This window comes from Centroberyx gerrardi, chromosome 20, assembly GCF_048128805.1.
Source record: "Centroberyx gerrardi isolate f3 chromosome 20, fCenGer3.hap1.cur.20231027, whole genome shotgun sequence".
Classification (NCBI taxonomy): Eukaryota; Metazoa; Chordata; class Actinopteri; order Beryciformes; family Berycidae; genus Centroberyx; species Centroberyx gerrardi.
Window position 1 is genome coordinate 7,037,631 of NC_136016.1, and position 26,051 is coordinate 7,063,681.

The window sequence follows — 26,051 nt, forward strand, 5'->3', positions numbered from 1 at the left end:
AATCTTTCATTTTTTTATTTTAATAAAAGATGTCTGTGTCTTATGTCTGTGGGTACATCTGCAAATGATTTACTTGGTGTTACAAAAATGGATTTCCGTCAACAACATAAAAATGTACATTCATGCACAGTCATACTTTCAAGTGCACAGGCAGACCTTTAGGGAAACCTTATACACCCAGAGCAACCCGAGATAACAGTGTTATCTAGCACACACTCGCATGACGTCACATTACCAGTTACCACATTATTGTCTGTAGAGCAACAGTCAAGGGCTACTTTCATTCATCATAAACATCAAGTCATCTTCATATTTTGCATGTGCCATGGATAAAATAACTCATTTTTAGCTTTTAGCAATTATTAAAGTAAGAAAACTGTACAATGAAGGCATAATAAATAATTGACAATACGTCAGGAGGATAAGCTTCATTCATTAATACATAAATCATTAATTAATACATGAATAAATACAGTATCCAAAGATAACCAGGTGTTATAGTAACAGAATGACAGGCACAATGTGTGTCCATGTGTGCGTATATGTGGCAAGGCTTTCCAACAAAATGTTCATTACTTCCATACCGAGTTTATGCCAGATGTCTACGTTCCATAATGCCTCCATTGATTGTATTGAATATTTAAGTCAAATAACAGGGGCTGTAATCTCCTTTGTTTCCTTCCAGGAATTATTCCATGAATCACCGGTGGAGTCCTTGAATATTACAGAACAGAGCTTCACTGTATTTCTATCCTGTAAATAAAACAAGAAATAATAGATGTAAGTATAATGGTTCACCAGTACAATAGTATATAATAATATACAATGTAGAAAATATTAGGAACATCTTTGTGATTTTTAGTTGCTTCTCTTTCCCTACATCTCCTTCTTTGTGATTTGTATAAATTAAGTATGGGAAATCAATAAGGGATGTTGGCTTTTACCTGGATTCACCTCATCAGTGTACTTCATGAAAAGAGTAAGCATCACTAATATTTTGTACATTCACTACAATGGCCTACAAAGGATAATGCACTGTAGCTCCAATGCCTCATCTCACAACTGTGTAAGTCTCCACTAGATGGCCCTGTTTACCTGGTGAAAAGCTAGCGCTGTAGTCCTGTGGAGCTAGATGAGTAAAGTACACATTTGATATTAACAGGGTTAGGATTAGTCACCCTTTATCTGGATAGTCCAATGATGAAGTTGATACTCAACTTCCTATCAAGTGACTATAATGTGTCACTAAAGAGTCTACTGAGTCTAACTCAATTGTGTGAACAAAAGTCTATTGATATTCAATATCTGGGCTAGGGTTAATCTTAGGGTTGCGGTTAATGTTAGAAATAGGGTTGGGTTTATAGGTTTAAAAATGGGGTTAGGGTTAGGGTTATGCTATGGTCAAGGTTAGGGTTACATAGTCTGTAGAGATGCTTTGTGACACTTTGCTGAACATCTAGTTTTTGTCACATGATAGTTGAGTATCAACATTGGATTATCCAAATATCCACACTTCCATTCATGTCCTCACAATTCTGTGACGTACTTATATAAATAAAACTGTCTCCACCAAATGTCATGCAAAGTCTACCTTGATGCATGCAAATATGGGAGCTTATGTGTGACAACTAAGGTTTATCTGGTGGGAATGGACAGTTGTGTAGTTCCTTTAAAAACAAAAAAGTCTAACTCCATACTGACCCTCACAGCTCAGTGTCTTCAATGCCCTCTGGATCATCTAGGGTGTCCAGGCGCCTCTTGCAGGCATCCAGCAGCTTCTTCCTGGGGCCCAGAGGGATGTGGATGCTGGTGAGGTCCTGGTCCGAGCAAAGCAGCAGAGCCTCTAGGTCGATCTTCTCCCTCCTGAAGATGGGCATGAACTCGCTGAGGCTCTGAGAGGCCAGGAAGGTCTCCAGCGGACTGTTCTCTGGCTCCAGGTCCTCGTCCAGCCCGACCTCAGCCTCTTCCCAGGGCAACTCCTGCAGGTTTCTTTCCTGCAGACTCAAGGCGCTGCCGATACTGTCCTCGTCCAGGCTGGGCGAGTGCCGGGGCAGGCGTCCGCGTAGACGCACGTTAGGTGCCCGGCCCACGGGTTCGCTCCCCGCTACGCTCCCCTCGTCCCGCGTCCCGATACCAAACAGGCCCCCGCTCATATAGTTCCTCCTGAACACCATGGTGCCCAGCCCGGGTCGGGTGAACAGGGAGTCGCGACCGGAGTCTCCGCTGATCTCGGAATAGGCGGCCTCGTGGAGGCCCGGGTCGCTGATGGCACGGGAGATGGTGTCTGCGTCGTCGTCGTCGTCGTGGTTGCCACGAGGGAACATGTCCCGGATGTTGAGGCGCGATCGCTCCTTGGAGTTGGCATAGGTGCCCTGTTTGAGGAACATGACGTCATTGCCAAGCTGCAGGCCAGTGAGCGAGCGCACACTCTTCCTCCCGTCCTCGTAGATCTTGAAAGTGCCATCAACCTGCTTCTTCTTCTCGAGCTTCTTCTGGATCTTGGCCTTTCCCTTGGCTGTGGAATGCAGGGTGGCCTGAGAAGAAAGTAGGAATTCAGTAAAGGAAAACCACAAAAACCAATAAGGCAACTGAAAGAATAAAATCACACAAATAATTGTATGTTCTACATTCACATTATGTGTACAATGCTGAGACTATAGGCTCCACTGATGGTAGAGTGACATCATACAACGTGAAAGAGCACCCACCTGCGAGTATGGCATGTTGGAGGTGACAGTGTTGAACTGGGGCAGCTTGCGGCTCAGTGTGCTGCTACTTGTGTAGCTGGAGAAGCTCATAGCGTCCGAGTTGTCTAAAGCCACCGACTCCTTCATGAACTTCTTCTCCATGCGCTCGTGGTGCTTCCTCTGGAGCTTCGCGCAGTCTTTCATCCGGCGCTCGGCGGCACGGAACGCCCGGTCCTTGAGTTTGCTGACCAGCTTGGGGTTGAGGGTGATCTGCTTGGCGGCGATGGAGTCCAGGTAGCGAACGCAGTCCATGTGGGCCTTGGTGGCGGCCATGTCCAGCGGTGTGTGGTAGTCATTGTCCAGACACCACACGTTGGCACCGAAAGCCACCAGGAAGGACAGGCAGTTGTGGTGGCCGTTGGCAGCCGCCAGGTGGAGCGGCGTGTTCCCCCAGATGTCACACTTGTCCGGGTCGCCTCTGGAGGAGACAGCAGGGGATAAGGTAGGTAGGTAGGTAGGTAGGTAGGTACTTTATTAATCCCCGGGGGGAAATTTCTTTGTTAAGAAGTCATCCTGAACCTCTGTATTATTGAAACTCTGTGTGTGTGTTTGTGTGCATGCACATGGAAGTGCACTGCTGCTTCCCACTGATTTAGAGTGAACTGAGATTCACATCATCTTAAAAACTCAAATTGTATTTATCAATCCTGTTACTAATCCTAAACTATTTTGCTCCCCGTCACCCATCCCCTCACACAAATCTATCATACTTTATTATTAACTATCACCATCTTAATTCTCTCTCACTTTCCTTCTATGCCCATGGCACAGTTTATAACCATTGCAATAAATGCAAGGATTCGTCCACAAATCTTATCTTTGATTCTTCATTAATACTATGTTTACCCTGATTCATGAATTCCATTACATTGCAGATACTCTTTTTCAGGTTTTTACACTTTCCCTACATCTTCTACACAGTAGTACCCTCCATCTTCTCAAAATGCCCAAACTAACAGTTATAGCAAATATGTAAGAGCACACTCATACATTCTCACTCATTAACTATGATAAACCCTCTCTGGTAACTCTCAATGAGACCAAGTCACTTCTCTATTATGAAACCATGGCAATCTCCGTGATTCACACACCTGCAACTTTCTTGAACCTTTCAACACTGACTGATAGCAGTATCCAACTAATAACCCCTTTTCTGCAGAGGTTTAGCCTGGAAACTCACTTCCTAATTTACTCTGCTGCAGAGAACAGCCAAAATGTTTCTTATCGAGGTCCGGCACAGCGAAGGCTCCGCATTTTGCCACATTATTATTCTGTCACCTGATAACGACCAGTGCTCTAAATCCCCAGGTTTACCGAGAAACTCAACCTCACCTTTGCTTATCCCCTTACACATTAGACCAAACGCAGGAAGTAAGTCGACACATCCATATGACCTACAATTATGTCATTTCATCTCCTCCGTTTACAGCAAGAGGGACCCTGCAATTTCCAGTCAGAGATGCTTTCATGATCAACAGCACATTATTACTTCAGTTAGGTAAGGTAAGGTATCAACGAAGGTATGTTTATGTATTATATTGAAACTTAGGTACACAAGATTTCACTTCACTTGTCACAGCCAGTTAGAATTGGGGATACGAAATACAAGGAGTGAACTTGCAGTCTTTTTCCACCAATTCCAACTAGCAGTAATGTTAGCTGCCTTATCTGAATGGATGAATGAATGAATGCATGAAGGCTAGCACCTGCTGTTTCTGTTTCAGGATGCTGCTTTCACAACAGCATAGGCTATTTTTTCTCCAACATCAGTATAATGAAAATGATAGGGTATTAGGCCTATACCATTTTCCAGATTTGAATGGATAGACATCAACACTATACTAGCCAGATATCGGTAGAATAAAGCACTCCCATAATGCTGTGCAACCAATCACTGGGAAAACAACACGTTTGACCCACATCGGCCACTGGCTTTTGGAACTGTTTGAATGTTGCATGTTGAAACTGCCATGTAGCATGTTTAATTTTTTCAGCACATCCAACAGTGTGTACAGTACCGTTAGTTTACTGATTGTGTATTTTCAGACGCAACACTTCTAACGCCTCCAAGTCCCTCCCCTTCCTGTCTTTCCCCCAACCACACGGCTAGGCCTTGGCTGAGGGCTTATCAATAATTGAAATGCTGCGGGTTAAACATGACAGAGGTGACTTTTGCATTATTTATCCCACACACTGAGAGTCTTTTTATCGCAGACACCCAGAGACACTGTGACCACACACACCGTAAGGTCACCACCTTTATCGGCCCGAACGCTGATTTCAGTTCCCTGCCTGCAATGTCACACCCTGGCATTAAGCAACACACATATACTGTCATTTGATATTACTGGTTACATAACAGTAAAAATATGTGGTTTATCTCATAGGGTTCAAAGCATCGTGTTTTGCATCTACATTGAAGGTGTCTGCTGAAAGGCCAATTAAGCGTATCATGTTGCGAAAAAACAGCCAAGAAATGCATCGCAGTAGTAATACGAAGGAGGAATCACACCTGATTATCCCAAACAGTAACTTGACTATCTGTAGCTCTGCCAGGAGCGCTGAGTCAGTCACAACAGTCACCCAGCCTACCATGTGTACATCACTAATAAATAACAAATCAAATCAGAATAGTGACTCAGCAACAAAAAAAATAGGGAAAATGATCTCTGTGACATCAATCAAAACGTTGCCCTGTTCTTTTTCCCATTTACCTTTTGCCCTGAACATCTGTCCATACATTTTTTAAAGTCTGGCAACCATTCTTGGACTATTTTGATTCCAAATATTCTGCAAAAGAGTAAAATGATCTCCCTGTATTTTCTGTTTCCACAATGGGGTTATGACGTGAACCTTATGAAGTAGGCATCGTCTGTTATTGTTATTGTCTTGTTTATTTTCTGGTTTGATTAGTGTATTTAGTGATGTGTCTTCATGTGGGAAGAGTGGTTTATGTTATGTGTTTTTTCTGTCTGGAAAAATTCAATAAAAACATTTGAATAATAATAATACCTTTTGCCCTGAACGCTGATCTTGAGCGCAGCTGCAGTCATCCTTGTTTGAGTCATATCCACTCCAGGGAGCATTTTAGGAAGAAGATGCCCTATCCATCACAGTGACCTTTCCTTTCCTGCTGTTACTCCCCAGCATCAGTCTCAACTGCCCCTCACTTTACTCCACGCCTTATAAACCCGTCACTGGAGGCATGATATATACGACCCTCCTCTTCTCAAGGGGGGCTGCCTCGGCCACGCTAAGCTGCCACACAAAGCCTTTTAAATAGGTAGTAAATACTATATACTGTTTCAAAGACTGCTTTGTCTAGCAGCTAAACCTTCAACAAAAGACTTTATCTGATATAGCAGCTGCAACTTATCTTTTGCGGAATATAGACTTACTCCTAAACCCTCTTTTAATTATCTCTGTCTTCCCCTAGAAATACTTAGCACAAGCTCTCTATAGTATACAGTGTAGGCCTCGCTGATTATGGGATATATATGTGCATGAGACTCTTAGGCTTGTTTAGAGTGAAGCCAAAGAGAGGAGATGCTATCGCTCGTGAGCTTACAGTGGCGATAAAGGAGGGCTGCCCTTCCAGTAATCGATCTGTATAAAAACGACCTGTGTATGGTAACTGAATAAGATTTAGAGTATGACCTGCAGGGTTACTGTTATGTAATGGATCAGTCCGTGTCACACCTGCCAGGTTAAACATAAAGTTATCATACATCAGCGCTCACTCGTCGTTTCTCTGTTCTTTATTCTGTGTGTGTGTGTGTGTGTGTAGTGTTTGACTGTTAGGAAGGCTATCCTGCTGCAAGTGACCTTTCTCTGTAATTAGGCTGTTAAAATGTATAGTAGTCCATCTCCAAGCAGCACTGATTAGAGGGGTGATGGGGGCAGGAACCAGCACAATGTTGTTATTTCAGTGTGTTAACAGACCAGCGAGGGAAGGTTACAATATTAACATCAATACTAATATGTTTAGTTCTAGCTGAATTATAAAACCTGAGGTTTCTAAAGAGCTTTTCACTCTTTTCTTCTTGTCCACTTGTTATGGGGGGAAAAAGTCATATTAACTGATAGCGAAGTGAAGGGAGACAGAGCAGAGCTGTCTTCTTTCCCTCTATCCATCACTGATACACTGCAAAAAATATCCACATTAACAAGTCACTATTCTGTTAAGATGCTTAGTCTCATATTCAAAATCTTATTTTTTCTTAAAACAAGTAAAATATTCTGCCAATGGAGTGAGAAAATTCCACTTATTTCTAATGCAGTTTCACTTGCATCAGGAATTGAAGCAAGTGTCAGTATCTTGAAACAACGCAGAATAAAGCAGATCACTCCACTAATATCAAGAAAATGACACCTGGTTCAAGAAAAATATTGAAAATTGATTTGTAGTGGAAACATGTGAGCTTATCTCATCCCCATTGGCAGATTTTTTTTAAAAGAAAAATAAGATTTTAAGACCGAGTACTGCACTGAATAACTTGTTGACATGGATCAGCTTTGCAGTGTAGGCTACAGGTGAGACTTGATTGCGTAATTAGCGACACCTGGAGACTGTCAGCTAGTTCGGTCGGCCTCTTTCTGCAGGTAAGTTTGCGGTTGTTCCAGAGAAGCCTGCAGGTGAAAGCGGGTTTTGAACTCACCCTCTCCCCACAATGAGCCGGAGCGCCTCCAGGTTGCCGTGGTAAGCAGCCCATAAGGTCGGTGTCATCCCATCCTCATCCGGTGCGTTTAGCTCCTTCCGTGTGGCCTCCTTCAGCACGTCCAGGTAGCCGTCCCGGGCCGCCCGGTGGTACCGGTCGTTCATTGCGCCCGCGGCTTCGGGGGCCTGGCTCACTCTCGGTTCTGTGCCATGGAGAGCTGGAGGGTTTGCCTATTGTTATTTAGGCAAGTTTGTCCGCGGCACAGCGTGTCCGGGCGGGCGGACGGCCTGGGGAGGCAGGGAGCAGGCAGAGAGGCTTGCCTGGTTGCCAGGGGACAAACACGAGGCGTGCCGGTTGGCAAGCAGGGGCGGGGCTATGATGCGATGGACCCGCCCACTTCTTAACAAGGAGGGGCTTCATCATCCAAACCACTGAGAATAGAATAGAATAGAGCATAAGAGAGTAGAGTACAGTACAGAAGAATAGAATATAGTGCTGTACAGAACAGTATCGCAGAATAGAATGACGTAGAATAAGATTGAGTAGAATAGAAAAAAGTACAATAGATTACAGTAGAATAGAGTACGATAGAATAGAATAGAATACAGTAGAGTACAATAGAATAAGATAGAAAAGAATAGAATAAAAATGAATTCGATAGAAATAGACAGCCATATATTTCACTTTCACTTCTTAAGACATATTCCTATAGACCTGCTTTCATGTGATAATGTTTCTCTTTCTAATTGTTCCACTTTATTTGCTTGCACATCCGTATTCCACCACCACCCTTATGGCTATGTCTTTGTTTTGCTACCTTGAGGAGGGCCAAGGCACCGGTGAACCCTGTTTCCATCCAGGGGGTCAGTGTGGACATTGTGGAGTACCTGGGAGTGTACATTGACAATAAACTGGACTGGGCTAAGAACACTGAAGACCTCTACAAGAAGGGCCAGAGCCGTCTCTACTTTCTGAGGAGGCTGAGGTCCTTCAACATCTGCCGGACAATGCTAAGGATGTTTTATTAGTCTGTGATGCACCACAGAGTGCCACAGGAAGTCATTCCTGCCTGTGGCCATCAAACTTTTCAACTCCTCCCTCAGTGTCAGACACTCTGAGTCAACAGACTGGACCTTGGACTTATTTCACCCCTGTCAGCAGCTTAATAACCCCATAATTTATAACTTATATTTTAAACTGTGCAATACTGATTCCAGTAATAATTTTGTGCAATAATTTAGAACAAAGGGGAAGGAAAAAAGCAGGAGTGAAAGGCCCAGGTCAGGGATTTCCTCCTACTCCTCCTCCCCCACACCCACCCGCAAATTTCTTATTTTTCTTATTTCTATATTATTGTTGTTATATATTGTAGTATAATGCACATACTTTACATATTTTTATTTGCACATATTTTTATAATGCACATACGGTACTTTACATATTTTTATTTTATTGTAGTATAATGCACATATTCTACATATTTTTATTTATTTTCTTATTTCTATTTTTCTTATAATTTCTCTATGCCTATATATATTTCTGTGAACAACTGCAACGAAACCCAATTTCCCCTCGGGGATCAATAAAGTATTTCTGATTCTGATTCTGATTGTTTCTGTTTCTTTTGTGTGTCTTGATTGTGATAGACTTTGATAACTTTGTTTTAGAAAAGTGCTATAGAGGGAACAAATAACTTATTACAAAAGGTCCATGTTTAGCTGAACAAGATCATAAGGGAGCAGAAACCAGCAGCCCATCAAAGAATGTACAGCAGGTTCAATACACTGGAACACATCATCCATATGTATTCATCAACTTCAGTAAGTGGTCCAGATGTATAACCTGGAGTGACACCTCCTGCACACTTCACAACACAATTTATTTCTGAGATTGAATCCCAAAACTAAACGGAAATAGTTCCAGTAGCTGCACGTTATCAGTTTGGAGTGAACTGGGAGCTGCTACTTGAGGCATTGCAGTGATAAGAACACATATTGTGACGTCGGTGTCTGGTGCAGACTGTACTCCAAACAGTGGCAATGGGTGGCACAGAGCCCAGCCTCAATAACCCTCTCAAAGCAATTTCACTGACTTTAATTCAATTAAACTTTTAAACAAAACGATAGATAGAATAAGAGCAGGCTATAGGAGACCACACATGTCTACATTCTTCTCAGTTAGTTGGAAGGCCATGATGTAAGGCATTTGCTCCCCACAGAAAACTTTGTGCACAAAGCACAAAGGTCAACATGAAAAGTAAACAAGATACTTCAGACTTTTGCTAGGAAAGGTGTGTCGCGATTCATTTGAATGTATGTATGGGCTCATGACCGCACCTACACCGCTGTGTTGTTACAGTAGGAAGGCAGATCAAGAGGAGGACTATATTTCAAACTGCTCTTTGAATACATGCCCTCACATGTTGCGCCACAGCATTTCCCTTTCACGTTATGTGGGAACGGCATGAGTGAAAGCCCCAGAAACTGAATGGGAACGAGAGAAGGAAAAGAGAGGGTGAAAGGAACCAAAGAGTCAGATTGAACCAGAGAGAGGCAAGGAAGATCTCCAAGAGGTGGGGTGAGTATGAATCCGGATCCCATAACCCGAGTCTCAGAGCTGGATTCCTCCTGGGGGACACCTGGAACTCCCTCCAGCGATGAACCAAGGAACCAGGAGAGCTCGGACCTCCAGATGCAGGACCCAGAGCTGGATCCGGCCCTGGTGTGGGTCCCAAGCGGGCGGCGTCTGCTCTCTGGGCTGCTGGGGCTCAACGTGGTGCTGCTGGGGGCCGCGCTGGTGGCCGGCCAGGCTTTCAACCCCACGGGCCTGAAGCACCAGGAGCCCCAGGTCTTCCTGATGCTGCTGATGGGCTTCAGCGTGGGCTGGATGATGTGGTACCTGCTGTGGGCCAGGAAGCAGCCTGGCATCTCCCCGCATAAAGACCACCACGCCGGGGGAATCACCGTCACAGGTAAGATCTTGAATCTCAAGATGTTATTGCACAGAACATTTGTTTTGGGACACTCTATGCAAAGAAAAATGTGTTTTCTTGTTTTCCTCCTCTATCTCAGTGGTCCTCATGCTTTTCGCTACGTTCAGCCTACTGCTGTATATCTTCAGGATCGGCTATTTAATCATTCTGAGGGAGTGTAAGCCTGCTGCTAAAGTCCTCTCCCCATTCATCGAGGCTCCCTTTCTAGGGCTACAGGTAATGGTACTTATTTGCTTTCAATGAAAAATACTGTATGTTCATAAAAAAAATATTATTCTTAATTTTGCCTCCAAGACTCTTTATGCCTGTTCAGTGAATAATTGCTTCTTTTTCTTTTGTAGACATATTTACTGTGGGCTCATTCCAAAGATTGCATTCACAGACACAAGATAATGACCAGGTGCATCTGTCTCATTTAGTTTAGATAAGGATACATCCATGACTGTCATTTGCCGGCTTTGTAAACACAATACACAACAGATTTGCATTCACTAGATTTTGTATTTGACTTTATCATTATGTTTATTTGCATGTATGATTTCATACACACCCAGGTCGGGGCTCATGATGACCCTCTCTGCAGACCTGCTGCTGTGGCTGAACGCAGTGACAGAGGACACCATCCATCAAGAGATCGAGTTGGAGAAGGAAGACAGGATGGATTTCACCAACACAAATTTTTCTGAAAGCACCGAGAACTCAGCAGGTAGAAATACATCTTTGTACAATTAAAGAAAAGTATATGAACAAACACGAATACCATACAACTTGATTGGTGTGTAATTATCCATGTCTGCCTCCAGGAATCGGCAATTCAACCTTCTGTCAGTGCAGCGCAAGCGCAGCCTGCCTCATCTTCAGGAAAGGCTACGAGGTTCTTTATCCCTTCCACATCGAGTACTACCTGATGGCAGGCTGCATGCTTTATGTGATGTGGAAGAACGTCGGCCGCAGGATGAGTCCCGGTCCCCATCAGCACGTTGCTCAGAAGCTCACCCTACGTATCGTTCACCAGGGTGGGATCTTATTTGGCCCTCTGCTGGGCGGCCTGGTCCTCATAGCGGGAGTGACTATCTTCATCCTCTATCAGGTGTGGGTGAGTCAGCGGCAGCTTCGCCTCACCGCCTTCCTCATATTTTACGGATACCATCTAGCCGTCATGCCCGCCATGTCTCTCTGCTGCCTGGCCGGCATGCTGGTCCACAAGCTGGAGATGAGAGCAGAGGAGGGGGGACACAACCCCACCCGTAGCCTGGACGTGATCCTCCTGGTGGGGGCCGCCCTGGGCCAGCTAGCCCTGTCCTACTTCTCCCTGGTGGCGGCCCTGGCCGTGGGGGCCAGCGGGCCCCTGGGGAGCCTCGACCTCTCCTACTCCCTCCTCAGCCTGCTGGAACTCATCCTCCAGAACATCTTTATCATCGAGGGCCTCCACAGGCATCCGAGTCTTCTCAGCAAGAAGAAAGAGAGGCAGAGGAACAACATTTTCAAGGTAAGCACCCCTTCATTTCATTCAGCCTCTTGTGAATGTTTGGTAAAATTGCAAAAGTTTTTCTTAAATTATATACTGTAAAACTAATTTGTTGGTATAATTGTCCCACAGCCTAAGAAAAAGGTCTCCATCCCAATGCAAGAGGAGGGGCAGACAGACATCTCACTGCTGGAGAGAAACATGTCAGCGCCACCTGCTGTCCAAGAAGACAATGGGAAAAAGTCCTGGGCCAAGAGAGCAACACAAGAAATCTGCGCTTTCCTCATCCTTTCCAACATCATGGTAATGAAACCAACTATGTCTTTTAAATTTCTCAGCAGATTTCTTACAGAATAAAAAGGCCTTAGCAGTTTCTCCATATATGTAATACATAAATGCTCCCTCTCTTCTTTCAGCTGTGGGTCATCCCTGCGTTTGGAGCCCACCCCCAGTTTGAGAACGGCCTGGGGAAACAGTTCTTCGGCTTCACCGCGTGGTTCGTCCTGGTAAACCTGGGCCAGCCTCTTGGGGTCTTCTACAGGATGCACTCTGTAGCAGCTCTGATGGAGCTGCTCATCTCTGCATAAAGACTGTTTGACTATTAAACTAACTTGAAGACCTGCAAATGTCAAACGGATCTCATGGAGCTCTGCTAAAATGCCATGAATGAGCTGACCTGCAAAATATTCAATTTATCACATATATGGTTAAAAAAGATCAAATTAAAAAAAGACAGATTGGACATAATTCACATTTATAAATGATTTATTGTTTTATATTTCAAGAAAATACTTTATTTTTCTTTACATGAAATAATTTTCTCTGATCTGAATATGTTTCCACTGACATTTTTACTGTGACAGAATACAACACCTTATTCATATCTTGAAGCAGTTTGCTTGCTGTACGGACAATAGAATACATTTCCTGGAAGATTTTCTGTCTCCCTCATTTCAGCGAGGTTTCATTCTCTTATCAGTCATGTCGACTTTCCTTTTCAGCGCATTTGTGAAAGGCTCCTTTAAAGTAAGATAGCATGCTTTAGTCTAGTGTATGCTGTCAGTCTTTTATTTCCAGTAGTTCATACATGACAAGGACCTTGAAAGATATGAAAGGGAAAGTACTGAGTGTGTTCTGAAAGTATGTCAAAAGCGGATCATGAAACCATGTGCAAAACTTCCCTTTGTCATTTTCAACATTTTTGGCAAAATGGATAAATTAATGTTCAATAAATGTCTCATCTCTCAATTCTATCAAAACTTTAAGGACTATTTGGCATTGTTTCTACTGCACTCACTATACAGCTTTGATGGCAGATTATATGCGGTAATTGATTTATTGACACTTTATTCTGTTGAACCCTGGAGGTTGGCAAGAAAAATGGAACACAAAAAGATTGTCACTGCTTGTTTTGTAAAAAGAAATGTGGACAAGATGTGAAATCTTCCTCTGACGTCTTGATACGGATCACAGTTCAGGTATAAGGAAGGTAAAGCGGTAGATCCTGTTGGTGTGCCAGATGATAAAGAAATGGGGATTAGGCGGGGCATCGTCAACACCTCCTCTAAATCCTCTGGATCTCAAAGAGTCTCACATCCGTGTCGTACCAGATTGGAGGATCCACATTACTATGGCAACAAGAGTGCAAGAGAAAATCAAGTCATTGTTAGAAGTCAAACCATGACAGCCAAAAGCAATTCACCGCATGACGCTTGGCAAGCTACTATGAAATGCCATTGAGACGATAGCTGTCGCAAATTGTGTTTGCTCTGAGGCAAATCTACTGGACTGCCTCACTGAATATTGATGCCTGTCATATTCAGTTCTATTGTTTCAGTGTGTTATCCACTGTAAATAGTTTTGCTCTGCAATTGTCTTGTCCAGTTTGCTCACCGTAGGTAGATGACTCCCCACATGTAGGTGCGGAACCACATGGCTGTGCCGGCGTTGGCTTGGTACTTCCTGATGAGGATGGGGTGAGGGACTGGCAGGAGGCCCACCAGTGTCCCGTGCTGAAGGAACTTCAGGATTTCTGACTCATCTGTCAAACCCCTGAGGAAGACACACACTATGCTCTCATCTAGATCAAACAAATCCTATTGATTAAAGTAATAATCTGCCACATTGTCATATAAATAAATGTACTAATGTAATAAAACAATAAACTCACAGATCATCTTCCTGGAGTTAAATGTCACCTATTCATACCCCATTTCCTTCTGAACAACAATCAAAGTTGTGTGATTTCTTACTTGTCTATGCAGATCTTCTCCACCTGGGGAACCAGTACTTGTAGCAACCGCATGATGGTCTGTAGAGGAAGCTTCGTCTTCCATGACAGCACCTGAGAACACACACAGCATGGTGGAAGCGGAGCTATATTGAGTATACTTTTTTGTGAATACATTGCTGTAGAAACCATCAAACAGAACAAAAGCTAGAAAATAAAGACAGGTTGAAAGATAGAAAGAAAAAGCTTCTCATTACCCAGTCTGGAGTAGGGCTCCAGGTCGTGGCTGTTGATGACACACTTGACAGCCGACTCCTCGTTGCTTCCGACTCCGTGTGAAAAACCTGACAGGAAGATAGGAAGCATGGTCGTCACTTTCACTGCAAAAAAGCAAAAAGAAGTTGACCAAAAACAGAACAAGGGCATCACTGATCAGAAGCTGCACCTCATGGTCTCTCTCTGAGTTGGACTCTGTGTCGCTGGCTCCAGCTGTGGCACTGCTGTCAGCAGCGGTCTGTGGAGAGTGTGAATGTGGCAGAGCAACCATGGTGCCATCTTCACTTATCTGGGCCTTCTCTGTCAACTTGTCAATTCCTAAAAAAAAGACAATGTACTGATTAGCTGAAAAAAGGAATGTCTTCTTCATTAATTGGATATTTATTGAAAATAAAAGATGCTGTCTTCAGAATACATAGACAACACTGGTGATGATGAAACTTTTGGTGCATGGATTAGTGTACCTGGAGTGGCCTCTAGGCTGGCTTTGAGCGTGCCCGGCTCAGCGGGTACAGCTGGTCTGGAGCCCTCCATGGACTCCGTCTCTATAGAGTTGGTCCTCGAAATGCCGGTCTGGGACTTCTTTTTCCTCTGCAGGGCCTTCTGAATAGACGCTGTGTCAGTGGGCAGGTTGGCCAGCTGGTGGAAGATGTTACGCTTACGGATGATGGCGTACACCAGGTTGCAGTTACCTGAGAGGGAGATGGGTGTATGGAGGTTTTGCAGTTGCTGCTTAAAAATAGGAGTCATTTCCCACGTTTTCCAATTGATCTTAAACTTATCTAAACTGATCTTAAGTCAAATCAAGGGCTCAGCTATGATCAATACATGAACAATATCTGAGATCCACTGTCTGCTGACATCAGTTCTCCCTGCGCACGGTCAACATCGTCAAGTTCACCATTTTCTCACCATCGAACTGATACTGGATGATGTTGTTGAAGACTTCAAGCAGGAAGAAGACCAGGTGGTGATTCTGGGAGGAGGAGAAGAGGAACAGGGAGGTGGAGAAGGCCTCCAGGAGGTGGAGCAGTTTGTTGGCCGCCACCATGGACAGGCTCTTCAGATAAGGCGACACTGCGGGGAGAGGGAGACCAAACAGTGAGTCAAAACTACACAGTGTCAAATAACCCACCCGGCCTGACAATGATGCATTCAGGATTGAAATGCTGTTGCAGTACATGGTAGGCAGGTTTTTTTTGGTCATATAAATACTCTGCAGTTCTCCTAGTTAGCCAACAGGGAGCGATGTTTAAGCGTTTCAGTGACACTCACCATTCACTACTATTGTGAGCAGGCAGTCAAAAAGAGGCTGCAGGCGCTGGTGTCCACTTGTGATGATCTTGTGGAAGATCTAATCAAGAAGAAGTACAGGAAATATTTATTATAACAGCGCCGCTTTTATGTAATTATCATTCATAAAATACCAGAAAATACTAAGGGTGGGGAAAATATTGATATAGAAAAACATTGCAATACTTCCCCTCACAATATTGTATCAACATATTGAAGCCAAGTATGATATTTTCACTCACATTTTGAGGCTTTTAATGAAAGAACATATAATATTCTTGAACATTATTAAAAAAATTTACATTTTATTGTCCTAAGGGATATCATTTCAGCTTTTAAAGTAATGATCTGTGACATTTTTCATATAAATAAATGTCTGCTTTGCTACTCTCTATTGCCGATTGAGAGATTGCTGTTCTAAACACCTGGTGTTGTTTAGTTTAGTTATCCTCCAATGGAAGTGATGAATTTTACGTTTCCAGCAGCAACGGAGGATTGTTTGGGATAAATAGAAGAACGGAGTAGTTCCAAAAATCCAAGGAAAAGATGATTTTGCCAAAATAAAACAAAAACAAGGATTTCGCAAATCACCACTTTAAATGCGATCAAATGAAATAAAACACTTTTAAACTGCAATATATTGCAGTATCAAATCTCAATACTGTCACACAACATATTATCATACGGTTTAAGTATTGTACCACTAATATTGAGAGCACTCTCGTATTTCCCACCCCTTCTACGTACCACAATGAGCAGGTCAGCATGGGTGCCTGTGAAGACAGGAATGTCCATTGGGACGCGGAGAGTATAAGGCTTGTTCAGACGAACGCCAAAGTTCCTCTCTCCACTTAACAGCAGGAGGATGAACACACCGATGTGCATGAGGCCCGCACGGGCTACAAACACACACAAAGAGAATGATGCGTTTTGCAGAGAATTTTCCACATTTTCTGCAACATACACAATGCATACACAACACTGACTTTAATATGCACACATGCTAATCAATATTAAAATGCATCTCCCCCTCCTCCCCAGAGAGTATGACTCACACTGATCTGCCCTGGCATCGTTCAGGTAGAACAGGATGGGAACCAGCATGTCCAACACATCACTGCTCTTCAGCACAAAGAACAGGAATTTCTAAAACACACACACACACACACACACACACACACACACACACAAGTCAGCTTCACATCCTCATTAGGCATTCTTTTGGTATTAAAACTGAACAATGCATGTAAGTCAATTTGCATTTACCATTTGACACTTGTGGGATGATAGCATCACAGTTTTAAAACTTGAAAGAACTACATAAGCATATTTTTATGTTTTCAGATGAGTGATGTTTTAGTGTACATCTCATTATCTGAAGACCAGCAAATTTTGAGTATTGTGCATATTCATGGTTGAAGGCAGCAGAGATTGTGTACTTGCAGGTGATGTACAGAATCATATTAAGACTTTAAGTTATTTGGAATAACAAGAAGCACATGGGCTTCAAAATTGACTTAAAGGGTCTTTATCTGAAAGCTTCAGCTAAGACACACTAAAGCTATTCATCATTATGCGTGTGTGTTCTTTGGTTAACACTTAGCAGCAGCCCCTCATCATCTGCTTGTGCTCTCTGTGGGGAGAGGAGCATTATGTAACAGTGGTAATGGAGTAAGTATGCGCCACAGAGGCTCCCAGTCCAAATGGCAGAGATAGAAGTGGGTCTGTGGAGAGAAGCTCAGTTGAGTGGGAATCATCCAAACACAGCTGGGCCGCTCTTCCATTATGTTCAGATGCCTACTCAGAATTTTCTTCCAGAAACCGACACAAATGCGTGAAATCAGGCTTTGAAACAACATTGTGCTTCTCAGAAATGAGCTGGAAGTCTAATCAAAGCTGTTCTTAAACTGAAGAAAAACATTACAACTATGAGCCATGTGGCAGCTTCCCAGAGTGGGTGTTGTGTACCTTTATACACTCTTGATGAAAATGGTTCTATATAGACAGAGAAAGAAAATGGTTCTTTAGGTTTGCACCATTGCAGAACCCTTTTTGCTGCTATAAAGAACCTTTGCGAATGCATGAAATACTCCAAATCAGTAGTGTTAAAGGGACTTTTTAGGGGCGTGGAACACTATACACTCTTAACATTAAATGGCTCTATATAGCACAATAAATTGGTTCTCTAGGCTTGTGCCATAGCAGAACCCTTTTTGGTGCTATAACATATAGCATCAAATGCATGAAATATTCCAAATCATTCTGATTTGCCAGTTTTAATTTGTTTTTTTATTTTAGCACGTCAGCAGGGGATTCTTTGAGTCATATGGTACCAAACCAAAGAACCCTTTTTTTCTGTGTAACAGAGAAAGTTAATTGATCTCAAAGTATCAAGATAGCTCACGCAAAAGGTTTATGAAAATCAATCTCCACACCTTGTTAAAGTCACAGAGTTTCCAGAACAGAATGAGCAGCTCCTGGTAGAACTGGATCTTCTTGGTCGAATGGGGCAGGTAGGTCTGGACCAGGGGATTATTGAGCAGCTTTGCCAGGCCTTTCAGGATGAAGTTAAAGTCCTAAGAAACAAAGAAGATACAAACACTAAGGGCCTATCAAATAATTATTGTAGACTGCATGTATGTAGATAGCAGTTCATCTGGAATGCTGAATAGCCAGCTCTGTCTTACCTCTTCTCTGTGTATCCTGGATAAATAATTCACAAAAAGGTTATCAGGTCCAGCAGGCTGACAAAAAAAGAACAGATGACTTTTAAATTCTCATAACGGAAAAATGTCATGTTTTATTTGCTTTCATGCGATCATAATTATGGTTTAAAAGCCCTCTGTATATTATTATTACAATAAATAATGAATAAATACAACAAATGAATTCAGATTATTACAATTTATGGCTAACTCATGGTAATTTGCCCTCTTACCTCCTGGTCCTCCATGGCTGCGGGGGGTGCGGAGGGGTCCAGGGCCTGGAGGGCCGCGCTGGCGGCCGACCCGGCTTCGTGCTCCAGGGTGACGATAAGGATCTGGACAGCCTGCTCCACCAGCTGCTCCCGGTAGTCGGACAACAGCAGGTGGTTGTACGGGATGCCGTATCCCACCGGGTCGTAGGCACACACCACATTGAGCAGAGAGGTGAACAGCGGCAGGGCATGTCTGGGTGGAAGGGATGAAAGACAGGTCGAGGTCAGCGTTGTGTGTGTGTGCTGTATATCTCATTCGAGTGGTTATGCGTGATGTGCTGTCAGAATTTTCCATGTGTTCAGAATGGCTGTGCAGGGCCCTGGAGAGGGGGCAGTTTATGTTCTCAAGGCACACGTACATCTCTTTAGCAGTATAGGTTAATGTATGTGCGTATTTTTGGAAGGTTGATGCGCATGTGTGTGTGTGTGTCAGTAGTTGCAGGCCAGATGCAATTTCATGAGGCAAAAAGTTCACCGGCATTCATTGCCTATGAGAAACAAATGACCGTGTGCCTGCAGCATGATGGGATATGTGATGGCACCAACCAGGCCCACGATGCAATGAGAAAAGTAAAAAAAATGTACATTATGCAAACGGACATGACAGTCACAGTGAGAGAACCAATCACATTTGGACAAAAAGCTGGAGAATGTTGGTCTTCCTGGTGTGTACCTTTAGCGTAGGGAGGCTAAAATACTTTAGCCACTAACTGTAGCTAGGCTAAACAAGTAATGTTAGCTTGCTAGCCTAACTATCCCATCACATTCAAATAGCTGTAGTAGCCACTTAGCTAGCTAGGTTGCTAAAGTAAAGCACAATATCAAGGTTCAACTATATTGGGCAAAATTAATGAAGAAAATGATAGATTCAAAATAGGTCTCCATGTAAAATAATGTTAAACAAATGGAGAATTTGCTCAGATGTTTGTCCCCAAAATACACCTAGTGAAACACCCATAAGCGACGACTTTTGATAGAGTGAAGCAACGCAAAGAAGTAGTACTGTAATGTATTCTGCGTGTGTGTGTGTGTGTGTGTTACCTGTTGTCTGCAGAGCAGAAGAAGGTGACCCAGGGATTGCGGTTTCTACTGTCAGAGGAGGGGGGCAGGTACATGGCTTCTGAGAAGCAGGTGAGGAGCAGCTTCAGCAGCTCTGTCCTGAGCAGAGTACAGAGGATGGACAGATATAACTAAAAACAATAACAGACAAAGGCAAACAAATAGAATAGTAGAAGATGAGTCCATTCTCCACATTCACAGATGCTGCAGCCGTACCTGTTGAGGTCATGGATGTAGTTGAGTGGGGGCGACTGTGCGAAGCCCACCCCGGCCTCCCAGATGTACTCACAGCTGTCTATGGACTGCATATCCTCAGCTGACTCCTGCAGTACAGATCAGAATGAAATACAAATTTTATACTCTCAAGACAACAAGTTCTATTCACAATGTGCATTGTTTTTAGAGACTTCCTCAGAAAGCCTCATAGACGTAAAATGACACCCCGGGCTAAACTGCTGACAGACAGGCTCTAGTTAAAGGGACAGGCAGGGTCGGTGCTGCCACTGTCTGAGTATTATGAGCTGATTTGTGTACTGTAAGGCTGAATGCACTGTGGCTTATGAGTCTTTAATGGGTGACTGCCATTATGAATTGTGGTACTTACAGTCAAATGAGGCTAATTTACTGACTGCTTATGCCGTGAGTGGAGACGCTGGGTGGGTACATATTGATTTATTCTCAGTGACATGACAGGCACAATGAGTGATCAGTATTGTTCAATTGCATTCATTCATATTTGTCCGCTGCTAAGTTTCAGCATATTAAGATACAATGCTAAAGCAAAAGGTCTAAACATAACAGTGTGGCTGTGTTCACACCTACTTCTACCATGTGATTCAACAAGTGGACTAAGCTACTACTAGTACTCGGCTGACAATATCCATATGTGACACCTCAGCAGAGATAACTACAGCTATATGAATAGATTTGACTAGGTGCTACCACTGTTCTTCAAGTAAACTGACAGCAAAGGGCACCATGCCATGCACACACATGCTCATTCGTATTCTCCTGGGACAACCCAGCTGAAAGCCTGAATGAAAGGCCTTCATGACACCCTGAAAATTCACAGCATGGGTCCAGTAACTGTGTGTGTGTGTGTGTGTGTGTGTGTGTGTGTGTGTGTGTGTGTGTGTGTGTTCACATCCTTAGCAAGTCCTTGAAGCAAGTGGGAACAAACAACAGCCGCTGGCCATTTTCCACCCTTCTACGACACAGTTTCACACACGCTTCATCGAGCGTGACATTTCCTCGGGCGGCTGTGAGGTGCGAGCGGTCCGGTCAGAGGTAGGACCTGCTGCAGGACGGCCATTTTCTCTCACCTCCCATGTTCACCGACACCACAGGTGTTTGCTCAGCATGGATAAGAAGTGTCCACCCTCCTTTCCTCGGCCCAGATGACAAACATGGCCGTGGGCCACTCCTCTCTCTCACACAGAGGAGGCTGGAGTCACTCATTAACTGAGGGTGGCTGCCTAAGAAGGTTATGTGAGGGAGATAACAGTGGCAACAGGTACCGCCACCGGGCTAAATAATACGGACTTAACATACCGCTCGCATGCCTACTCCAAATGAGTGTATATTGACACTGATGTAGCCTGGGGGGTAAACAGAGTACACAGTAAATTGAAGCAACCTGTCCTCAGCACTGTTTTCCTGCTTATGGGGAAAGACTCTCCTGTGAGAGGACTAGAATTAAAAAGCAATAGCACCATTAGACTTCTCAACACCACATATAATCAAAAAATATCATCTCTCACCTAATTACTGAATTAGCCCAAGGCAATGCAATGCTAAATCCTCTTAATTAGACACTGAATACTGGCTGGTTGTTTGGGCACCAGCTGCACCATGAACTAATGAGGCTGGTCCAGGCCATACTTGAGTGTCTGCCACACATAAATTACAGTGTAAGCAGAGTGGACTCACCGGGCCGCCCTTCTTATGGCTCTGGACGGTGAACTCTGGACAGAAGAGCAGGTCGGCCACGGCCAGCAGCAGGGACTCAGCGAGGGGCCGCGCTTCGTCGTCGCCGCCTTCATCTAAACGCTGGAAGACAGAAGGCCAAGTTTAAAAAAAAGGAACATATGCTTTTTGGAGACATCTTTGGTGCTACATTCATTGTCACAGATTATAAAAGTATGCATAAAAACACAGCTTGGAATGTAGTTTCACCTGTTTATACCAAGTAACAGTATCTCCCTGTACACCCACAACATGAACCAATGCTGATGCACAACTGCGCAACATTAAATTCAAACCACTACAACACAACCCGTTTCCCTATTCCCACTACAGTTCTGCATTTTACCTCAGTCTCACACTTTAATTAAGGGATATTCAATACCTGCCTAATTCAACCACAGGGCAGGAGGAGGGGGAGATACAATATGGGCAGTGTTTGCAGCGTGGTCCTCTGTAGACCTGGTAACCAGAGAACCAGCGGTAGTACCAGCCATGGAGGGGGGAGAGGGGTGGAGGGGGGGGGGGGGGGACAGCCTCCCCACTCAGAGAGCTCTGCTTGAGACAGTGACCTCAACAGCAGCCACAGTCTCATCTTACACTCCAAAGCCAGAAAACACTCAGAAGTTCCCAGACAGCACAGACACTTCCTAGCAAATTGATGCAATAACTAGAGGCAGAGCTTACCTGGGAATCTCAAAGGGCCTCAAACGCTCAGATCTCTAGAAAGCTGAAAAGGGTGCTGACAGATCAAGCTATAGAAACTGTCTGAGGATGGATAGGATTCCTCTGTCTGCTGCTTCCCCAGCACATCGCACGGCGGGTCGTTTGTATAGGGTAGCAGAAGTTTTACAGATCACCGAGAATTAGTTCACAGGAATAATTCATGTTAAAAAAATCAACCAAGAATGTAAGACATAAAAGTAAGGTGATATGAAGATGTAAAAATTAGGACATTCTAAATGTCAACAGGATACAATTAAGCACTGTTTTCACATCAAACTGAAAATAGCTCTGCCAGTTAAATGCCTTCCTGTAAATGGAAGAATTAAAACAGCAGTTGAGATAAAAAGCCGCTGATTGAAGAGAGGCACAGCGTTTCGGGACATGAATACAACTAATACAGCATGTGTACACACACACACACCCACACAGCTTGGTCTGTCATTTCACTAGAAAAAGGCAGGGGTTATTGCTTCCTTGGTGCATTCCATTCCCATTACAGTCCAATCGCAGGATTGAAGTGGGTAACAGAACACCAGATGCGTTTTCATCACGGAGTATCCCAGCTTAAAGGTGCAATCATAAATGAATATGACATTAATTAGTGTGACCGCTTATGGCTGATGCAGTTTACAGAACTTCAAAGTGTCTTCACGCTTATCTTGTTCTCCCGGCGGAAGGAGGTCGCCTGCCTTTCTGTGGCAGAGAAATCTTTGAGGGGGAGTGAGTGTTAAATAGGAAATGACAGAACTGAGAGTGCAGAAGGTTATGTAAGGCCTCAGCTCCTCTTCTAACAGGCCTACCGCAATCTAATATACTAGATGCCACGCAGCGTTTCTGGAGGACAACATGGCTTCTCTCCTCTACTTCCTGTGATTGATTCATCGAGTATCAGTCCTAAGCCTCCTATTCTCACCCCGGCTCTGCCAGCTCCGGGCACGGTGGACCAGAAGAAGCCTCTCCAGTCGGCGTCCTCAAAGATGTACGGCAAGATGCGGGTGAGGAGGCGGGTGCAGTTCAGGACGATCTGCCTCTCTTTCTCCGAGGGGCAGCCGGAGTCCGCGCCCTGGACCAGCTTCTCCACCGCCTTAGACAGAGACATGTGTGAGATTGGCTTAAATAGTAATATATTTAGAGCTGGGCACTTTAAAGAGGGTCAGTTTCTATAAGGAGGAAGAATGATTTACAAAGACACATTGTATTGAGAGAAGGTCATAGGTTTCACTCTCTCCATAACTAGTTTTCCAGCTCAAGACGGTTATCCACTCTAACATTCTGTGTTCAACCTTATTTAAAAATGCCACGATATTCTGTCTTTTGTCTACTGTTGACAAGCCTGTTAACATTCATTAAGTAATTTGCGTTCTTTACTGTATACAATATAGCATAACATACATATTGTCAACTCTGCACAGGAGTAATGTAATTTACCTATCCTGCATTAAATTTGGCTCATCCCAAATACAATCATTTTCTTGTTGCAGGAACTGTAGAATCTAGTGCATTTCCTTCTCCTTTTCCCCTTGTTTCCCCAATTTAATTTTTAGTCCAATAAACTCTACAAAAGCCCATCTGCTGTATTCAAATGGCCTTTGACCTTTTACACTCACAGTCAAAGTGTGGGAACAACAAACGCCTGCATTCCTTTCACTCTGACTGTATCCAAGATAGACAATAGATACACTAAGACTACAGACTCAGTGCTACTGAAAGAGAAAAGATGTACATAGGCAACTGTGTGCAGTCAGTTGCCTCATGCTCCTCACTGCCTGTAGCAGCTAACATCCAAAACATACTGTAGACAGCAACCCGTCCTTAATAATGCGGGTTACCTTATAGCAGAGGGTTGCCAGGTTTGATGGAGACTCCTCTCTGACAGCCCGGATCTCGGCCGCAGGCACCAGAGCGAAAACATCCTGGACGGTGGTGGCTGTGTCGGCCCAGAACTGGTCCCAGAAGGCATCGTCTGTGGCTTCTACAGGCTGGGAGAGGGAGGGGGGGCATCAGACAAGAGCTCTCTATGTGTGTGTGTGAGAGTGTGTGTGTGTGTGTGTGTGTGTGTGTTCGGCATGATCGCATAATGAGAGAAAAGGAGCTCCATTGCGCTCAGCACGACCCCCGACACTGAACAGTTCTGACGTACATTAAGTTCCCAATGAAAAGCACAGCAGTTGTGATGCTGCAGCTATTATCTAATATATTATTCATGGACCAGGTGCTAAATATAGGCATATGAATTCATACATTAATACAAAATGCAGTATTTGTTTTGAAGACAGTGGCACTCATTAAATAATCATCCACTCAAACTGATGTCTTTTTGTTATGAATGTTTGTCATCACCTGTGCTTGGGAAGCTCATTAATATTGTTCCAATAATCTCACTTTGAATAATATAATCAAAAATCATGTGATGTAATAGATATGACAATCTGTCCAGATCTTCTCCAGCCTACCTTAAATATAGTGTGCAAATCATTCTAACATAGTGTGCAAATCACTCTCAAAAACATAACTAAAATATGCCTTCAACATGAAGAGTATATATACTGTATATAAACTCATGTACAATATTTGAATAAGGTTAAAAAGCACTACAACCAATACCAAAGGCCTATTAATTCCCTCTACAATAAACTGAATGCAACTGCATCTAATTAGTTCCACCTTAAATGCACCTGCCAGTAAATATAGGCTTTCTAGTGGCTGTTATAAAAGTAATGATCTATGTTAAATCCAGTAATCTGCAAATCACACAGTTACAAATTCAAGTGATTTATGACTCATCTCACAAATAAATAAAAAAGTAGCGGCTCAGAGCAACGGGAACGACTCAACTCATCTATAAACCAATATCATTTTACCAGTCTCTGAGCAGCAGTAAAAGCAGTCATACTAATAATAATCACTCAGGGAGTATATTCTGCCTGTAAACCCAGAATCTAGACTGAGTGCAGCCTTTTTGCTTGTTATCCCCTCCGCGGTGTGTCATCTGGGCTGCAATTTAAGCTACCATCTGGCACTCGAACTTTATCTCCAAAGGCTAAATTGGCCATAAACGCGCAACCGACGTGCTCAGTATTTATATATCTGCCAGTGTTTAGTCTGAACAAACCTGCGTCTTGGTTGTGAGTTGTATCACTGCTTTCCTGAAGTGAAGTTTGGAGTCGGCGTTCCCCATTTTTCCAGCGGCTCCCTCCTGCCTGGCTCTGTGTGGTCTAATAGTGAGTCGCCGTAAAGGAGGATTATCTCCCTCATCCACCTCTGACAGCCGCTCTCCTCTCATGCTGCGTTCAAGTGCTCCTTGTAAACTCCTAATTTCGACGCGTATAATCGTAAATACGAGTGCTCTTTTTTGAAAATACTAACAAAAATGGACCCTGTAACGAAAGCAATTAATTTTGGTGGCTGTTGTTTGATTTTAGAAATCAAGCGGCGCAGAGCTACTACAGCTGCAGCTGTGGAACAAAGAGGAGAAAATGTAATTGATGTTTTAATTTATTAAAATGCATGACCGCTACAAGTTAAATTATTTCCATACAACAATATTAGTCATTTACACAGAAAGGCAAACAATAGCATAAAGCAATAAATCATATAGGCCTACATAAAATCCCCACATTACTCCCAAAATTTGTTCGGTCGCTCGTGTGCTCAAGAAATCAG

General features: G+C 43.6%; 3 protein-coding genes across 3 annotated transcripts; 1 reads left to right on the forward strand and 2 right to left on the reverse strand.

Annotated features, from left to right (window-relative positions):
* Positions 1-45: 45 nt before the first annotated feature.
* On the reverse strand, positions 46-7,605 carry ush1gb (Usher syndrome 1Gb (autosomal recessive)). The gene is made up of 4 exons (XM_071907866.2): positions 7,406-7,605; positions 2,709-3,165; positions 1,702-2,534; positions 46-753 (listed from the first exon to the last, which is right to left on the reverse strand). Exons 1-3 carry the CDS (start codon positions 7,567-7,569, stop codon positions 1,704-1,706), a joined length of 1,452 nt encoding a protein of 483 aa, XP_071763967.1. The 5' UTR covers positions 7,570-7,605; the 3' UTR covers positions 46-753; positions 1,702-1,703.
* Positions 7,606-9,775: 2,170 nt separating this feature from the next.
* Positions 9,776-12,493, forward strand: LOC139918364 (proton channel OTOP3-like). Its single transcript, XM_071907719.2, has 7 exons — positions 9,776-10,376; positions 10,477-10,613; positions 10,739-10,797; positions 10,952-11,103; positions 11,201-11,886; positions 11,998-12,168; positions 12,282-12,493. The coding sequence occupies exons 1-7, from the start codon at positions 9,989-9,991 to the stop codon at positions 12,450-12,452; spliced, it is 1,764 nt and encodes a 587-aa protein (XP_071763820.2). The 5' UTR covers positions 9,776-9,988; the 3' UTR covers positions 12,453-12,493.
* Positions 12,494-12,808: 315 nt separating this feature from the next.
* hid1b (HID1 domain containing b) lies at positions 12,809-25,594 on the reverse strand. The gene is made up of 19 exons (XM_071907720.2): positions 25,501-25,594; positions 24,218-24,367; positions 23,302-23,472; positions 21,630-21,749; positions 19,917-20,023; positions 19,683-19,799; positions 18,603-18,834; positions 18,352-18,408; positions 18,100-18,240; positions 16,720-16,810; positions 16,412-16,563; positions 15,647-15,725; positions 15,284-15,448; positions 14,836-15,063; positions 14,541-14,689; positions 14,353-14,439; positions 14,118-14,209; positions 13,759-13,917; positions 12,809-13,493 (listed from the first exon to the last, which is right to left on the reverse strand). Exons 1-19 carry the CDS (start codon positions 25,564-25,566, stop codon positions 13,430-13,432), a joined length of 2,427 nt encoding a protein of 808 aa, XP_071763821.1. The 5' UTR covers positions 25,567-25,594; the 3' UTR covers positions 12,809-13,429.
* Positions 25,595-26,051: the final 457 nt, after the last annotated feature.